Genomic DNA, 13603 nt, shown 5'->3' on the forward strand with positions numbered 1-13603 from the left:
TACCATATGTGGTCCTTCATATCTGACTTCTTTCACCTAGGATGATGTCTTAGTCCAATTCGGGCTGCTATTATAAAATATCATAAACTGGGTTGCTTATAAATATCAGAAATGTATTTCTTATAGTTCTGGAGGCTGGGAATCTAAGATCAAGGCACTGGCAGATTCAGTGTCCGGTGAGGGCACTCTTCCTGGTTCATCTGCTTTGTCCTCACACTGCAGAAAGAGAGGGGACTTTCTGGGGTCTGTTGTATAAGAGCACTGTTTTTATTCATAAAGGCTCGGCCTCATGACCTGATCACCTCCCAAAGGTGAAGTATAATGTAAACGATCTTCTAATACTATAACCTTAGGGGGTAGGTTTCAACCTATGAATGATGAGAGGACACACACATTGAGACTACACCAGATAACATATTCAAAGTGTATTCATAGTGCCACATGTATCAGTACTTCATTTCTTTTTATTGCCAAATAATATTCCATTGTATAGATGTGCCATATTTTATTTACCCATTTATCATTTAATAGCATTTGGATTGTTTTCACATTTTGGCTCCTCCATAACACTGCTATGAACATTGATATACAACTTTTTATGTGGATGTATGTTTTCAAGGCTCTTGGGAGTGGAATTCTGGGTCACGTAGTAATTCTATTTTTGACCTTTTGAGGAACTGCCAGACTGCCTTCCACAGTGAATGGCTGCACCATTTTATATTCTCACCAGCAGTGTGTCAGAGTCCCATTTTCTCCATGTGGTCTTCATTTTGGAGGACTTTTTTTGTGTATAGAATTCTAGGTAGACAGTTTTTTACTTTCTTTAAAGATTTTGATCCATTGTCTTTTGGCTTGCATTGTTTGTGATTATTTGATGGGTAAAAAAATGTGTTCCTTGTATATAATGTCTCTGCCTTGCATCCTCCCCCTACCTCGGCTGCTGTAAAGATTTTTCTTTTTTATTTCTGGTTTATGTTAATCTGATTATGATATGCCTTTGTGTGTGTGTGTGTGTGTGTGTGTGTGTGTGTGTGTATGTTTGTGTCTGTCTGTGTCTGTGTGTTTACCCTGCTGCCTGACCAACCCCCACAGACGTGCTGGGTCATTTGATACTGTCTGACAGGTCCTGAGTTCATGGTTCACATTTTTCTGATTCTTTGTCTAGTCCTTTATTTACTGAGCATTGTAATACAAGTTTGTTGAGTATGTGGAGTCTGTTGTTCCTTTAAAGAGTACTGAATTTTCTTCTGTTATACACTAAAGTGACCTGTAGGATCCCTTTGCTCCTTTGAAGGCTTATTTTCAAGCTTTATTCAGCCAGGTGTTGTGTAGAGTTAATTTTGGGGCTAGTTTAGCTCCCCTTCCAAGATGGGACCCCTTTGATGTGTGTACTAATGTGCAGGGTGTTCCACGTGATCTCTCTGCTTTGGCTTTTCGGAATCAGGACTCCTCCCAGCCCTGGGTGAGCTCTGGGAAAGTTCAGCGTTCAGACTCCTTGTTTTTCTTCATTTGGCTTCGTAGGGTCTTGCCTTATGCATATGCAGTCTGATGTTCAGCCAAAAACTCAAGGGAGGCTCCTATGCAGAGTTCCAGAGCTTTTTCTGTGTGTAGTTCTGTATGCATTAGTACTCCATCCCCACAAATTCTAGCTGCCTCAGTCTCCCTCAACTTTGATCTGTCTCCTTAACTCCATGAGCTTAGTGCCCTCAGCTGGGATTCTTCCTCCTCATGCTGCCATCCAGAGAGGACCCCTGGGTAGAAAATCAGAGCAATAGCCGAGTTGGCCTCGTTTGTTTCCCTATTCTCAGAGATCACCATTGTGCACCACCAGTTGTCCAATGTGTGAACACAGTTGTTTGGGATATTTTATCCAGTTTTCTAGTTGTCTATGGCAATTTCATCTATTCTCTGCAGTGTCTGATTGTTTATGGCACCAACTACCAGTGCTGGTTAACTCTGTCATGGCCAGAAGCTGATGTGACATTTATTTTTCTGATGCATTGGCCCAGGCACTGAGTTTCACATTTCAGAGCAGAGGCCTGCATGCATAAGTACATGTGCGGATGGCTTTAACAGTTCTCCATGAAAGCCCTTTTTATTGGCTGTGCTTTTCGTAGAAACATTTCAGAATCTGCTACTTCATTATGGCTAAGGCAAATAACCCGAAAACCATTGAAGTTTTTATTCCAACCATTGTATGTTAACTAGGAGACTCGATGCCTTCTTTGGAGAGACATTGCTTACTTTCGAGTTTGGATGTTACGTGTGACGCTGGCAATGGGTTTGTTGAAAATGCTGATTTTTTTTTTCTAGCTTATAAATACCACTCCTGAACTATGACTTGTGATGCCTGCAATTTAATGTCTTCCTAGTGTAGGTAGACTTTTCATTGACTCCTGTTGATCATTCTTGCAGGTGGTCCAGCATGACCCGTGTCGGGGCGGAGCAGGGTATTGGAACAGCCTTTTCCGCTTCAAGCACCTGGCCACGGGGCATTACTTGGCAGCAGAGGTAAGCAGCAGCCCTGTGGTTTTCTCTTTCAAGGCTGACGCATCTCATCACCTTTTCTCATTCCGCTGTAGCCATCGTGTAGTAAAAGGCTTAGGGAAATGCACTCAGTCACTTTGCTTTTCCTTCTGTTTTTCTGTTTCTTTCTGCCTCATTTCCCTAGAAGAGTCAAAAATGATTACCACATTTTAGTAGGTGACAGGGGTGCTGATCAAGATGTGGGGAGAAAGTAAGTTAGAAGATAATGCCAATCTAGGTTTTCAGTATTATCTTCCGTTTTGCTCTTATATGCTACCCTTCCCACGTCTTGTCTACCAGCCCCACACCTAGCATGAGCGACTGAGGCTGCAGCGGAAACATGGTATGTAGAACCAGAAGCACTAAGACATATAAAGAAGTGGATAATCTTATAATTACTTACAATAATCTTATAAAGAAAAACAGCATTAGTGGAATAGACAGTGGCTTGTCTTTTACTTGTAGGAATGTCAAAACATCACAGAAATTAACTTTACCTTAAGTGTCTGTGAAGGGGCCAGGCACAGTGGCTCACACCTATAATCCCAACACTTTGGGAGGCTGAGGAGTTCAATATCAGCGTGGCCAAAATGGTGAAACCCCGTCTCTACAAAAATTAGCCAGGTGTGGTGGTGCACAGCTGTAGTCCCAGCTACTTGGGAGGCTGAAGTGGGAGAATCGCTTGAACTTCGGAGATGGAGGTTGCAGTGACCCGAGATCGCACCACTGCACTCCAGCTTGGGTAACAGAACAAGACTGTGTCTCAAAAAAAAAAAAAGTCTGTGAAGAGTTTTTGAGGAGACGAAAGACTCAGTGCTGAAGGACAGGAGGAATTTACCTTTTAATTTTTGTATCACATGAAGGAGCCATCCTACTGTGTGACAGATGTTGAGTTTTACTCCAATCTGCTGGGAGATGTACGATGCATATTTCTATCAGATTCTAGTCATGCATCAAAAGACCCCTACTGTTATCTGGGACCACCCATGAGACCGCTGAGAGATTTCCAAGGTGATGGTGGGTGTCAGCACTGCTCCTGTGCCTAACCCGAGGAAGGCTGGCTCTAAGTGTGCTCAGCCCCCTACGGTGCCTAATACATGAAGTGGTGATTTTGATATATGTAAGAACTGAAGATCAAAAAGTCTAAGTTCAAACTTAAGATAAAGCCATAGGGAATTACAGGCCCAGCTAATCAGCTGTGAGAGATGATCTATGTGGTTTCCTGAAGACCAGCGGTGGTGACATTATCTGCTATGTTTTGAGGCTAATGTAGCTCTTGCTGGAGGCCTAAATTTTTTATTTTTAACTAAAAATAAGTAGGATTATCAGTGACTGTGTATTGATCTTTTATCCATCTCAGGCTTTTAACTATTGCTTTGCCAGTGAATTCATTGTCTTCCTCTGTCTATACTTGAGAGCCATCTCTTGGTGACTGGTAGATGTTCCATGTGTGCTGTACCCGTGTGACCTGTGTCATTGTTGTGGCATGCTGGTTTTGTGAACAGAGGGAATGGACAAGTTCTTAGCTGCTCAAGGATGTTTGCAGGCTTTGAAGTCTCCTGCAAGTGGGGCCCAGTCCTTAAGAAAGCAATGGATGTTTTAATTTCCTAATGATTCTTTTTCATCAGGTAGACCCTGACTTTGAGGAAGAATGCCTGGAGTTTCAGCCCTCAGTAAGTATGGACAAGAGCTTTCTTGTCTTCATCTGGTAGGGTGCGGCCAAATGATCTGAAGCTCCATTTAAGAAACTGTCACTGCGGTCACTGAGTGCTGGGGAAGGAGAAACCTTAGGCGCCCTTAAAACACGATCATGTTCTGTGCTTCCCTTGAGAGGGACCGTAGTCCTTTGTGTCTTGATTAGTCCAGGAACTGTTGTTCATGATGGTATTTCTGTGTGTAGTAACAGAGTCTCCATTTCTAAGTTGGAGAAGTTCATGGTATCACTTGGAAGACTCCTAGGGTTGGAGAGAGTGATGCCCCATATAGAAGATGGACTTTTAAAACCAACTGTCTTACTGGTATTGACCTTAATCTATGACTCACACAGCTTTTTCAGGGAATAAGTATGTGAGGTGGATAGTGTTACTGAGGCTATGGCGGTAACGCATGAGGCGTGGTGCACCTGGCGTGTGATTAGATACTCAGCTAATCAGTCCTTGATTTCTGCAAGGTCAGAAATAGGCTTTAGTGTATAATATGGTTTAGAATTTTAAGTGCAAAATGTATCTTTCTCTGGAGACCTTATTGCCAAATAATGCTGATATGTAGACACTTTGGACTTCAGGTGTCCACATTTATGGGTTGAAGAAGGCAGTGGTTGTGTTACATGGAAATGATGGGTGTAAGTAAGACAGTTTTCTTGTGGAGTGCTTGATTCTGGTCTAGGATTAAGGAAAAACAGTTGCTCCTGGATTTGACGTGTGTCTCATGATGATCTCAGTGGGTCTGGAAGGTGATATTGAGGGTATTTCTTTCTTTCTTTGGCAAGATTTTGAAAAAAAAAAAATAGAGGGATTTTCTTAAGGCACATTAATGAAGGGAACTGGGTGAAGGGAATTCAAATTGTAATTGTCCTTGGAAAGAGTTGTGAATTCTGCTGTCATGGTTATCCTTCTAGTTATGTGTCGGTGAAATGTTGGCTTTGAAAGACACTCTAGCTGAGACCTTCCTGCTGTGGGTTTGTGGCCTTGCTGGGGAGCCTCTCCTCCCCTTTTTGCTCCCTACTGGGGTACCCGAGGCTCACCTTCCTTCTTTTCATCCTGGTCACCCCTATTTCTAGAGTCCATTTTGAAAGCTTTGCTTCCACAGTTAATACGACTTGGAAAACCCTGACCTAGTTTAACTCTCTGTCAGTGCATGAGGAACTCTGTGGCAAAACTTCTCTGCACCATGTTCATGTAGTTACTGTTTGAACACTTAGACTGGCAGGGACATCGTGTTTCAGAGGACGGTTCTTGTCCTTGCACCTTCTTTATTTCCAGAGAAGGAGCTGCCTCTGTGTGGCCGACATCCGGTGGTCTCCATGCTGCTGTCTGTGGTGACACAGAGGAAGTCTTACCTCTGAGATTAGGCAAGCTGCAGCTCCTTTCAGTGAGCGCTGATGTCCAAGTGAACTTTGTGCTCTGACGGGTAGAGGGCTGCTCTCCTGGCCTGGTATGGGAGGGAAGACTGGCATTTACTGTGCAGGAGGAAGAGCACAGTTTAAATACCAGATGTACCATTTATGAGCTGTGTGACCTTGGACAAGTTACTTTCTCTCTCTGAGCCTCAATTCCTTCATCTGTACAAGTGGCATTTTTCAGCTTCTCCAAGATCGTTAGCATTTTTAGTGCCTTTGCATCCACCAGGTTGTCTGGGCTGCACAGCAGCGTATAAAAGGAGTTAGGGCGGGTTTCAGGATCTTCCTGGTACGGAGGAGGAAGCAGCCATTGAGAGTGGTCCTGACTCATCCTGCATCTGAGGCTCCCTCAGAGTTCAGTGGTCTTTTGACGTTTTTGTGCTTCTTGGTATCAGAGAGGCGGATGTGCCAGCAGCCTTGGGTGCAGATCTAGACTGCATCACTCTGGCTACTTCGATGTTGATTGGGGATGGGCTGCGTGTGGAGGAGGGGTGTGTGGAGAGGGGATCTTACCCTACACCCACACGGCCAACAGCACAGATCTGCCTCTGTGGCAAGGTGTTAGTACTAGGAGGACCCCACCCCCCTCATACTCTTCTTGGTTTGGAAACTTTGGTGGAAAACCTTGAGTTGTTTGAGTTTGGGAGAGGAGGCGCCTCATTCTATATGCTGGTCGTTGGTTGGTTTCCCTAAGAACAGCTTCGGTGCCTGTGGTTTTTGCCTGGGACCTCACTTGGCTTTGTGGTGCTCGTCCTTCTAAATTCAGGACCCTGAAGACATTTGCTGCCTGGCGCCAGAGGGAGAAAAAGGACCACCAGAGGCTCCTGCTCCTCTGCCAGGCTTTTGCACATGTGCCTTTCTTCCCACTAGGTGGCAGGCGCCGACTGCACACTGAAAGGATGTCAGGACGCTGCCTCTCAGTCGCGTTTCCAGACACAGTGGACGTAATGCAATTGTGATTTTCCTCTTGACTCCCACAGGTCTCTGAAACTTAACTGCCAGCCTGTAGCTGAGCTCTGTGTCTCAAACCATAACCAGGTCAGAGTTTATTTTGAAAGTGGCATGTGGAGTGCTTTGCCAGGTGGTTAGGAGAGAACAAATGTTACTCAAAGTTCTTGCTCCTAAACTGAGGTTTTAGAAGTGTTCTGTCGCTCTCCAGGTGATTCTTCCTTTAGCGTAGATAGAATAAAGGGTCTGGGATTTGTTCAAGTAAAGGGACGAGTGATTAGAGGAGAAAGCGTGAGACAGAAGAGATACAGGTTTTGGGTATTAAAAGAACCTTTTTTAAAAAAACACACATAGAGGTTGGGAGTCGCGGCTGAACTGACAGGCTATCGCCCTGCGCTCCTGCATTTCAGGCCCCGTGAAGTTAGATTCTCTCTCCTTTGCCTTTGATTTGATTTCCGTTTTTTGATTCCTTTGTCTTTCTGGTGAAGTCTTCTTCCTCCCTGTCTGGAAAGGAGGCAGAGCTTCAGCCTAAGAAAAGCAGGCTGTAGTGACAAAGAAAATGTGCTTCCTCAGTAGATGCAGGTGGATGATGTCATCCTGCAAGGATGTTAGACATGGAAAATCACCCAATGTACAGTTGCCGGGCTGAGAGCGAGCTGGCCAAGCCCTTCTGAGCAGGCTCCATGTCTAAGCCCCCTCCTTGAATCTCTGTAGGCAGATGGGCTTTCGAGCCTCGAATGTGCCTTTCTAGTTTCTCGGGAAAGTTTTCATCATCGTTCCTCAGCCTTCGCTGTCAGAGATTTTCTTCGGTCCCAGGCAAATCCCTGATGTCGCAGCAGAGGCCCGTCTTCCCAGACCTGTCATCAGCAGCCCTCTCAATTAATGATGGACATCTTTTTCAGGGCTACGCTGACTTCTCAAATATTTCTTTTGGCTGCATTGGGGTTGCTGCTTACGAACACTTGGATTCAGGTTTATTTTGTTTTAGTTTTTCTCCTGGGAAGTCACTGTATCATATTGTCAGTAGACAATTGTCACTGTAGATGAATACAGCTACCGATAATCAAATCTGCAGGATGAGTTTCCTGAAAATGCCCTCTCCCTGAGCTCCTGCGGATGGGTGTACCTGTGTCGAGTTTTTTTCTTTTTTTAAATCAGCTAGAGCACTCCTTCCATGGTCATCTATTAGTGTAACTCCACATTGTTGAAACTTATTTTTTTTTTTTTTTAAAGACAGTCTCACTTTGTCATCTAGGCTGGAGTGCAGTGGTGCGATCTCAGCTCACTGCAACCTCTGCTGCCCGAGTTCAAGCGGTTCTTCTGTTTCAACTTCCCAAGTAGCTGGGATTATAGGTGCCTGCCACCACGCCCAACTAATTTTTGCATTTTTAGTATAGATGGGGTTTCACCATGTTGGTCAGGCTGGTCTTGAACTCCTGAACTGAGGTGATCCTTCTGCCTTGGCCTCCCAAAGTGCTGGGATTATAGGCTTGAGCCACTGCACCCAGCCTGGGCTAATTTTTTGTATCTTTAGTAGAGATGGGGTTTCATTATCTTGGCCAGGCTGGTCTTGAACTCCTGACCTCATGATCCACCTGCCTTGGCCTCCCCAAGTGCTGGCATTACAGGCGTGAGCCACTACGCCCAGCCAGAACATTTTTATTGCAACACAAAGAGGTAGAGTGTAAATATCCTTGGCTGCATGGCCAGTTGTCATCTTTTAGGACTGCTCTGTAACTGTGGTCCTTTTGCTGCCAACTGCTGACGTTTACGATCCTTTCTTCTCCGTTCCTGTGGATTGTGGAATAATTGTAGAGAGTGAAGGGTTTGGCATGCACAGTTCTTGATTTGATGACTTTACCTCCTCAGGTAGACCCTGATCAGGATGCCTCTCGAAGTAGGTTGCGGAATGCCCAAGAAAAGATGGTGTACTCCCTGGTCTCTGTGCCCGAAGGCAATGACATCTCCTCCATTTTTGAGTTAGACCCCACCACTCTCCGTGGAGGCGACAGCCTTGTCCCAAGGTATGATTTTAAAATTGCTTATCCCCAAAGAATCAGGTCTTGTATGGGTGGCCTGACCAGGTTTCTTGGGATCCAAATCGTTACTGCCTTTTCTTTTAGATTTTTATAAAGGATTTGATGAAAGGTATGGCAACTAATTTTTTTAATGACTCACCACTGGTAAGTTCTCAGTAGTTGAATGAGAAGTGCTATATTTAGGTAAACAAGCCAAACCTTAAGCCCAAGTAGCTCAATTTTCCTAGTTCCCTCTACTCCCTTCCTCCTTCCCCAAACCTTGGGAGAGCCTTTGGTTTGGGGAAAAAGGAAAGGAGTAGAGGAAACTAGGAAATTGAATGGAAATAGAATAAACCATTGAAAAGAAAGATTCTAGAAGATAAAATACCTAAAGTTCACTGTGTGCATAGTAATTTTATTAACAAGTATTGAGACGTTAGATCAGAAATCTTGTTATTTTTTAAAATTTAACTTTTAGTTTTGTTGCTTAAGAATGCATTTTTTGAGGGGAAATAACTAGACTATAAATGGGGGGAAAAGCTTACTCTTAACAGAATCAACAATATTAATAATAATGGATGATACTTATTGAGCGCTGACTGCATGCTAGGCACAAACTAACTACTCCACTTGTGTTAAATAATTTAATCTTTCTCAAAAAATCCAGTGAGAGATAGGTAATGCTGTCAGTCTTTCTTGTAGATGAAGAAACTGAGGCTCAGAGAGTTTAAGCAACATATCATAAGTCAGTGGTCCCATAGCAGAACCCAAAATCTTAAATGTTTAAGACAGATAGGGTTGTCTGGGCAATTCTGACTCTTCAATACGATGTTGGTTAATGGAAATGTCAGTGTTGTTTATGGATTACACGTATGGCCCCTTGTGAAGTATTAGTTGTGTTTCAACCATTCAGAGGTAGCTACTGGTAACATTTTGGTTTATGTAGTTTTAGACAAGTCTCTGGTCAGACAGAGATGACTGTATCATTTATTATAGATGGGATCATAAGCTATTTTAAACATTTTTTAACTGAATACTATGTTTTATACATATCTCCAAACAAATGAATATCAATTGTCGTTTAAAATAATTGTTGTAATCAGGCCTGGCACAGTGGCTCACACCTGTAATCCCAGCACTTTGGGAGACCAAAGCAGGTAGAGCACTTGATTGAGTCCAGGTGTTTGAGACCAGCTAGATAATATGATGAAACCCCGACTCTACAAAAAATGCAAAACATTAGCCAGGCATGATGGCACACACCTGTAGTCCCAGCTACTTGGAAGGCTGAGGTGGGAGTATCACCTAAACCTGGAGGCAGAGGTTGCAGTGAGCCCAAATTGTGCCACTGCACTCCAGCTTGGGCAACAGAGTAAGACCCTGTCTCCAAAGAAAAAAAAAAAAACAGAACTGATGTAGTCAATTGTAATCATCTTTAAATAACTATAGTATCAACTAGTTAATATTGTATTAACTGGTTCATATTTGGACTGTTCTGTTATACTGTATTAATACAATATATTAATATAATTATTAATATGTAATATGTTAATATTACATTGTAACAATAGAATATAATAGAATTGTATTCTATTAACAAGTCCCTTATTGAAATATCAGATTGTTTACAGTTTTTATTATTATACATGATGCTTTGTTGAACATCTGTTTGCCTCATTTGTACCTGTACTATCACCACTGAAGGAAAAATACCTGAAAATAGGACTGGTAGATGAAAGGATAGATATATTTTATGTGTTCTACAAGGTTCTAGACTTCTTTTCAGAGTTTTACTTGATTACACTCTCACCAACAATACATAGGACTTACTTCCCTAAGGTCTTATTGATGCTGGGTTTTATCAGTCTTTAAGATCTTTGGAATATGATACAATAAAATGATACTGTTTTACCCTGTGTAACTCATATACTAAGGAGGTTGAATCTATGCTTCCATGCTTCTTGGTCGTTTGTATTTCATTATTAAATTACCACTTTGTGTCCTTCTCCCATTGTCACTTCCAATATTCATATTTTTCTTATCGATTTGTAACAGCCCTTTGTGTGTAGAGTAATAACCTTTTAATGCAATGCGCTACTCTTTTATTTTCCCAGGCTCTGGTGATATTTTTTCAACTTGATTTATGATGGTTCTTTTTTTTTTCTATATAGATGATATAAAATTTAAACTATGTCATGAGAGTTATTCATCTTTTACTTTTAAAATTTAGGAATCTTACATTTTGTCACATGATTCAAAGGGCTTTCCCTACTGCAAGATTAGTAAATACTCATTTTTTTCCAGAAATTTTATGATATAGTTTATTGTTTCACTGATCCATATGAAAATTTCAATCATTGCTGTATTATTATTTCTTGTTATAAGCACTAATATATACCCCGTAAGTACTTCCTCTTGCTGTCTCACGCTCTGTTTATGCTGAGACACTCATTCGTGGAGTATGATCTTATATTTAGAAGTATAGCACATAACAGTAATTTTGGAGTCATTATGAATGCTTTTCTATTGTAAATGCATCAGAATGTGGCTTGGACCGGAACCATTTGTCCCTTTGTGTGTATTGCCCAGTGTATGCAGTGGGAAACTACTTTCCTATTTATATTTTGATAGATTATATTCTAGACTAGGGGCTATAGAGTAAACCTCAATATTTATTTTCCTAAAACCCTCCTTTTTTTGCTGTTAGGAACTCTTATGTTCGGCTCAGACACCTATGTACTAATACCTGGGTTCACAGCACAAATATTCCTATTGACAAGGAAGAAGAAAAGCCCGTGATGCTAAAAGTAAGTCCTGGGACTTGCCTGTCTCTTTTTGGTCTTGTGTTTCCGAATGAAAGGGCTTCTTTGAGGACACATTAGGGAGTATGGAGCTGTGGAGTTTTGTTGCTTTGGCGAGAGTGTGGTCATGGCCGAACTTGAATGTGACGAAAGAATACTCTCCAAGAGACCTGAGTGGAGCAAACCTAGGGCTTTTGAAATAACTAGAACTTTTTAATTTTATTCCGTGGCTTCTGCCCTAATGGTTGAGCAATTATCTGGATTTCAACCACATTTCATGACTAACGGATAATTTGGGCTGGGGAATGTTTTCTTGTATCATGAGGTACATCAAGTATCTAGTTGATTCTCTAGTTGATTCTGATTCCCCAATCTCTATTATTTATTCCTCTCTGTATTTCAATATACACTTTTATTTCATGAATGTTCTCTCAGCCCCTTTACTTTCTCTCCCTACTTCTCCTTTCCCCTGTCTCCCGGCTCATAGAGTATAAATACATATACATGGGGCTTTTCTTTTAAAAAATGGAAGGACGCTCTCATATAACTTTTATTTTGTTGTGGCATTGGGGAAGGTTATTGGAATTTTTTACTTCTTTACTGAACATTTTTAGATTTATAGAAAAGTTGAAATAATGGTGCAGTGTCTATCCTTATAATGCTCCTCACTTAGAGTCATTAATTACCATTTTCCATATTTGCTTTTTCTCTATGTATTTACAAACATCTTCTTTAAATATGAGAATCTGACATGCTCCCTGTAACAAATGAAGTTAAAAATGATAGTAGTGCCCCTTTTCTGCCTCACTGGTCCCCATAATACCAATTTCCGGAGATAACATCTGTTAACCATTTGGAGTACATCCTTCCAGATTTTTTTCCTGTGTCATTTTAACTGCAAGATAGCTCCAATATCTTGGGATCAGCCAATGTCTTGTAAATGTAGTGTTTGATTAAAGTCTTACCCTTCCCATCTAAGAGATTATTTCACAAGGACCACCTTGAATTTCAGATTGGCACCTCTCCTGTGAAGGAGGATAAGGAAGCATTTGCCATAGTTCCCGTTTCTCCTGCTGAAGTTCGGGACCTGGACTTTGCCAATGATGCCAGCAAGGTGCTGGGCTCGATTGCTGGGAAGCTGGAGAAGGGCACCATCACCCAGAATGAAAGGAGGTGAGCACTCCCATGTGCTCAGCACAGCCGTCCTCCCCCACTGAGAATTTCTGACATCCACGGTGGAGGGAGAGAATGGTGACTCTGGTCAGCTGAACACGGGGTAGCAGGCCTTGGCATTTATGGGTGGCTTCAATTTGTAACTTTTAAGAAATAGTACTTTTACATTCATTTTTTGACTCTCTAAAGTTATGAAGATCAGGCGCAGTGGCTCACACCTGTAATCCCAGCACTTTGGGAGGCTGAGGTGGGTGGATTACTTGAGGTCAGGAGTTCAAGACCAGCCTGGCTAACATGATGAAACCCTGTCTCTACTAAAAATACAAAAATTAGCCAGGCATGGTGGTGGGTGCCTGTAATCCCAGCTCCTCGGAAGCTGAGGCAGAAGAATTGCTTGAACCCAGGAAGTGGAGGTTATAGCGAGCCAAGATCATAGCACTACACTTCAGCCTGGGTGACAAAGTGAGACTCTATCTCAAAAATAATAATAATAATAATGAAGTGATGAAGACCTGTCTCTGTCTTTCTGTCTCTAATTGGTCTCTAGAACCACATTACTAAATGTCAGGGAATGAGTTTACTCTGAGATAAAATTTTGTGTCTGATATTTCATAAAGATGATCATCCTTTTGTGGATAATGATTCTTTTTGTGTCTTTCACTCTCTGTGGTACTTGGCCTTGGTTATCAGTTTCAAAGAAATTGGAAAGAGTGGGTCTGCCCCTGTTTAACTGGCTCATTAGTCCAGAAGGCTTCCAAGGCAAAGCTTCCAGCCTGCTGAACACTGAGCACATCTGTCTCTAATAGCTTCTTTCCTCCTAAGGTCTGTAACCAAGCTGCTGGAAGACTTGGTTTACTTTGTCACTGGTGGAACTAATTCTGGTCAAGATGTTCTTGAAGTTGTCTTCTCCAAGCCCAACAGAGAACGGCAGAAACTGATGAGAGAACAGAATATTCTCAAGCAGGTTGGTGAGATGTGGCATACTGGGGATTTGGCTTTATGAGAAATCAATGGGATGG

At 42.2% G+C, this 13603-nt stretch overlaps 1 protein-coding gene across 10 annotated transcripts in view; it reads left to right on the forward strand.

Annotated features, from left to right (window-relative positions):
- The window catches only part of ITPR1 (inositol 1,4,5-trisphosphate receptor type 1), a 354798-nt gene that overhangs the window by 156129 nt on the left and 185066 nt on the right, over window positions 1-13603 (forward strand). For 6 of the 10 annotated variants that reach the window (XM_050778574.1, XM_050778575.1, XM_050778582.1 and 3 more), the window contains exons 11-16: window positions 2416-2511; window positions 4155-4199; window positions 8462-8616; window positions 11318-11417; window positions 12424-12584; window positions 13407-13548. In XM_050778574.1, the coding sequence (XP_050634531.1) occupies window positions 2416-2511; window positions 4155-4199; window positions 8462-8616; window positions 11318-11417; window positions 12424-12584; window positions 13407-13548 (699 nt within the window). The remainder of the gene's footprint in view (window positions 1-2415; window positions 2512-4154; window positions 4200-8461; window positions 8617-11317; window positions 11418-12423; window positions 12585-13406; window positions 13549-13603) is intronic. The other 4 variants (XM_050778579.1, XM_050778580.1, XM_050778581.1 and 1 more) reach the window with 1 other exon arrangement.

Source organism: Macaca thibetana, chromosome 2 (assembly GCF_024542745.1).
Source record: "Macaca thibetana thibetana isolate TM-01 chromosome 2, ASM2454274v1, whole genome shotgun sequence".
Classification (NCBI taxonomy): Eukaryota; Metazoa; Chordata; class Mammalia; order Primates; family Cercopithecidae; genus Macaca; species Macaca thibetana.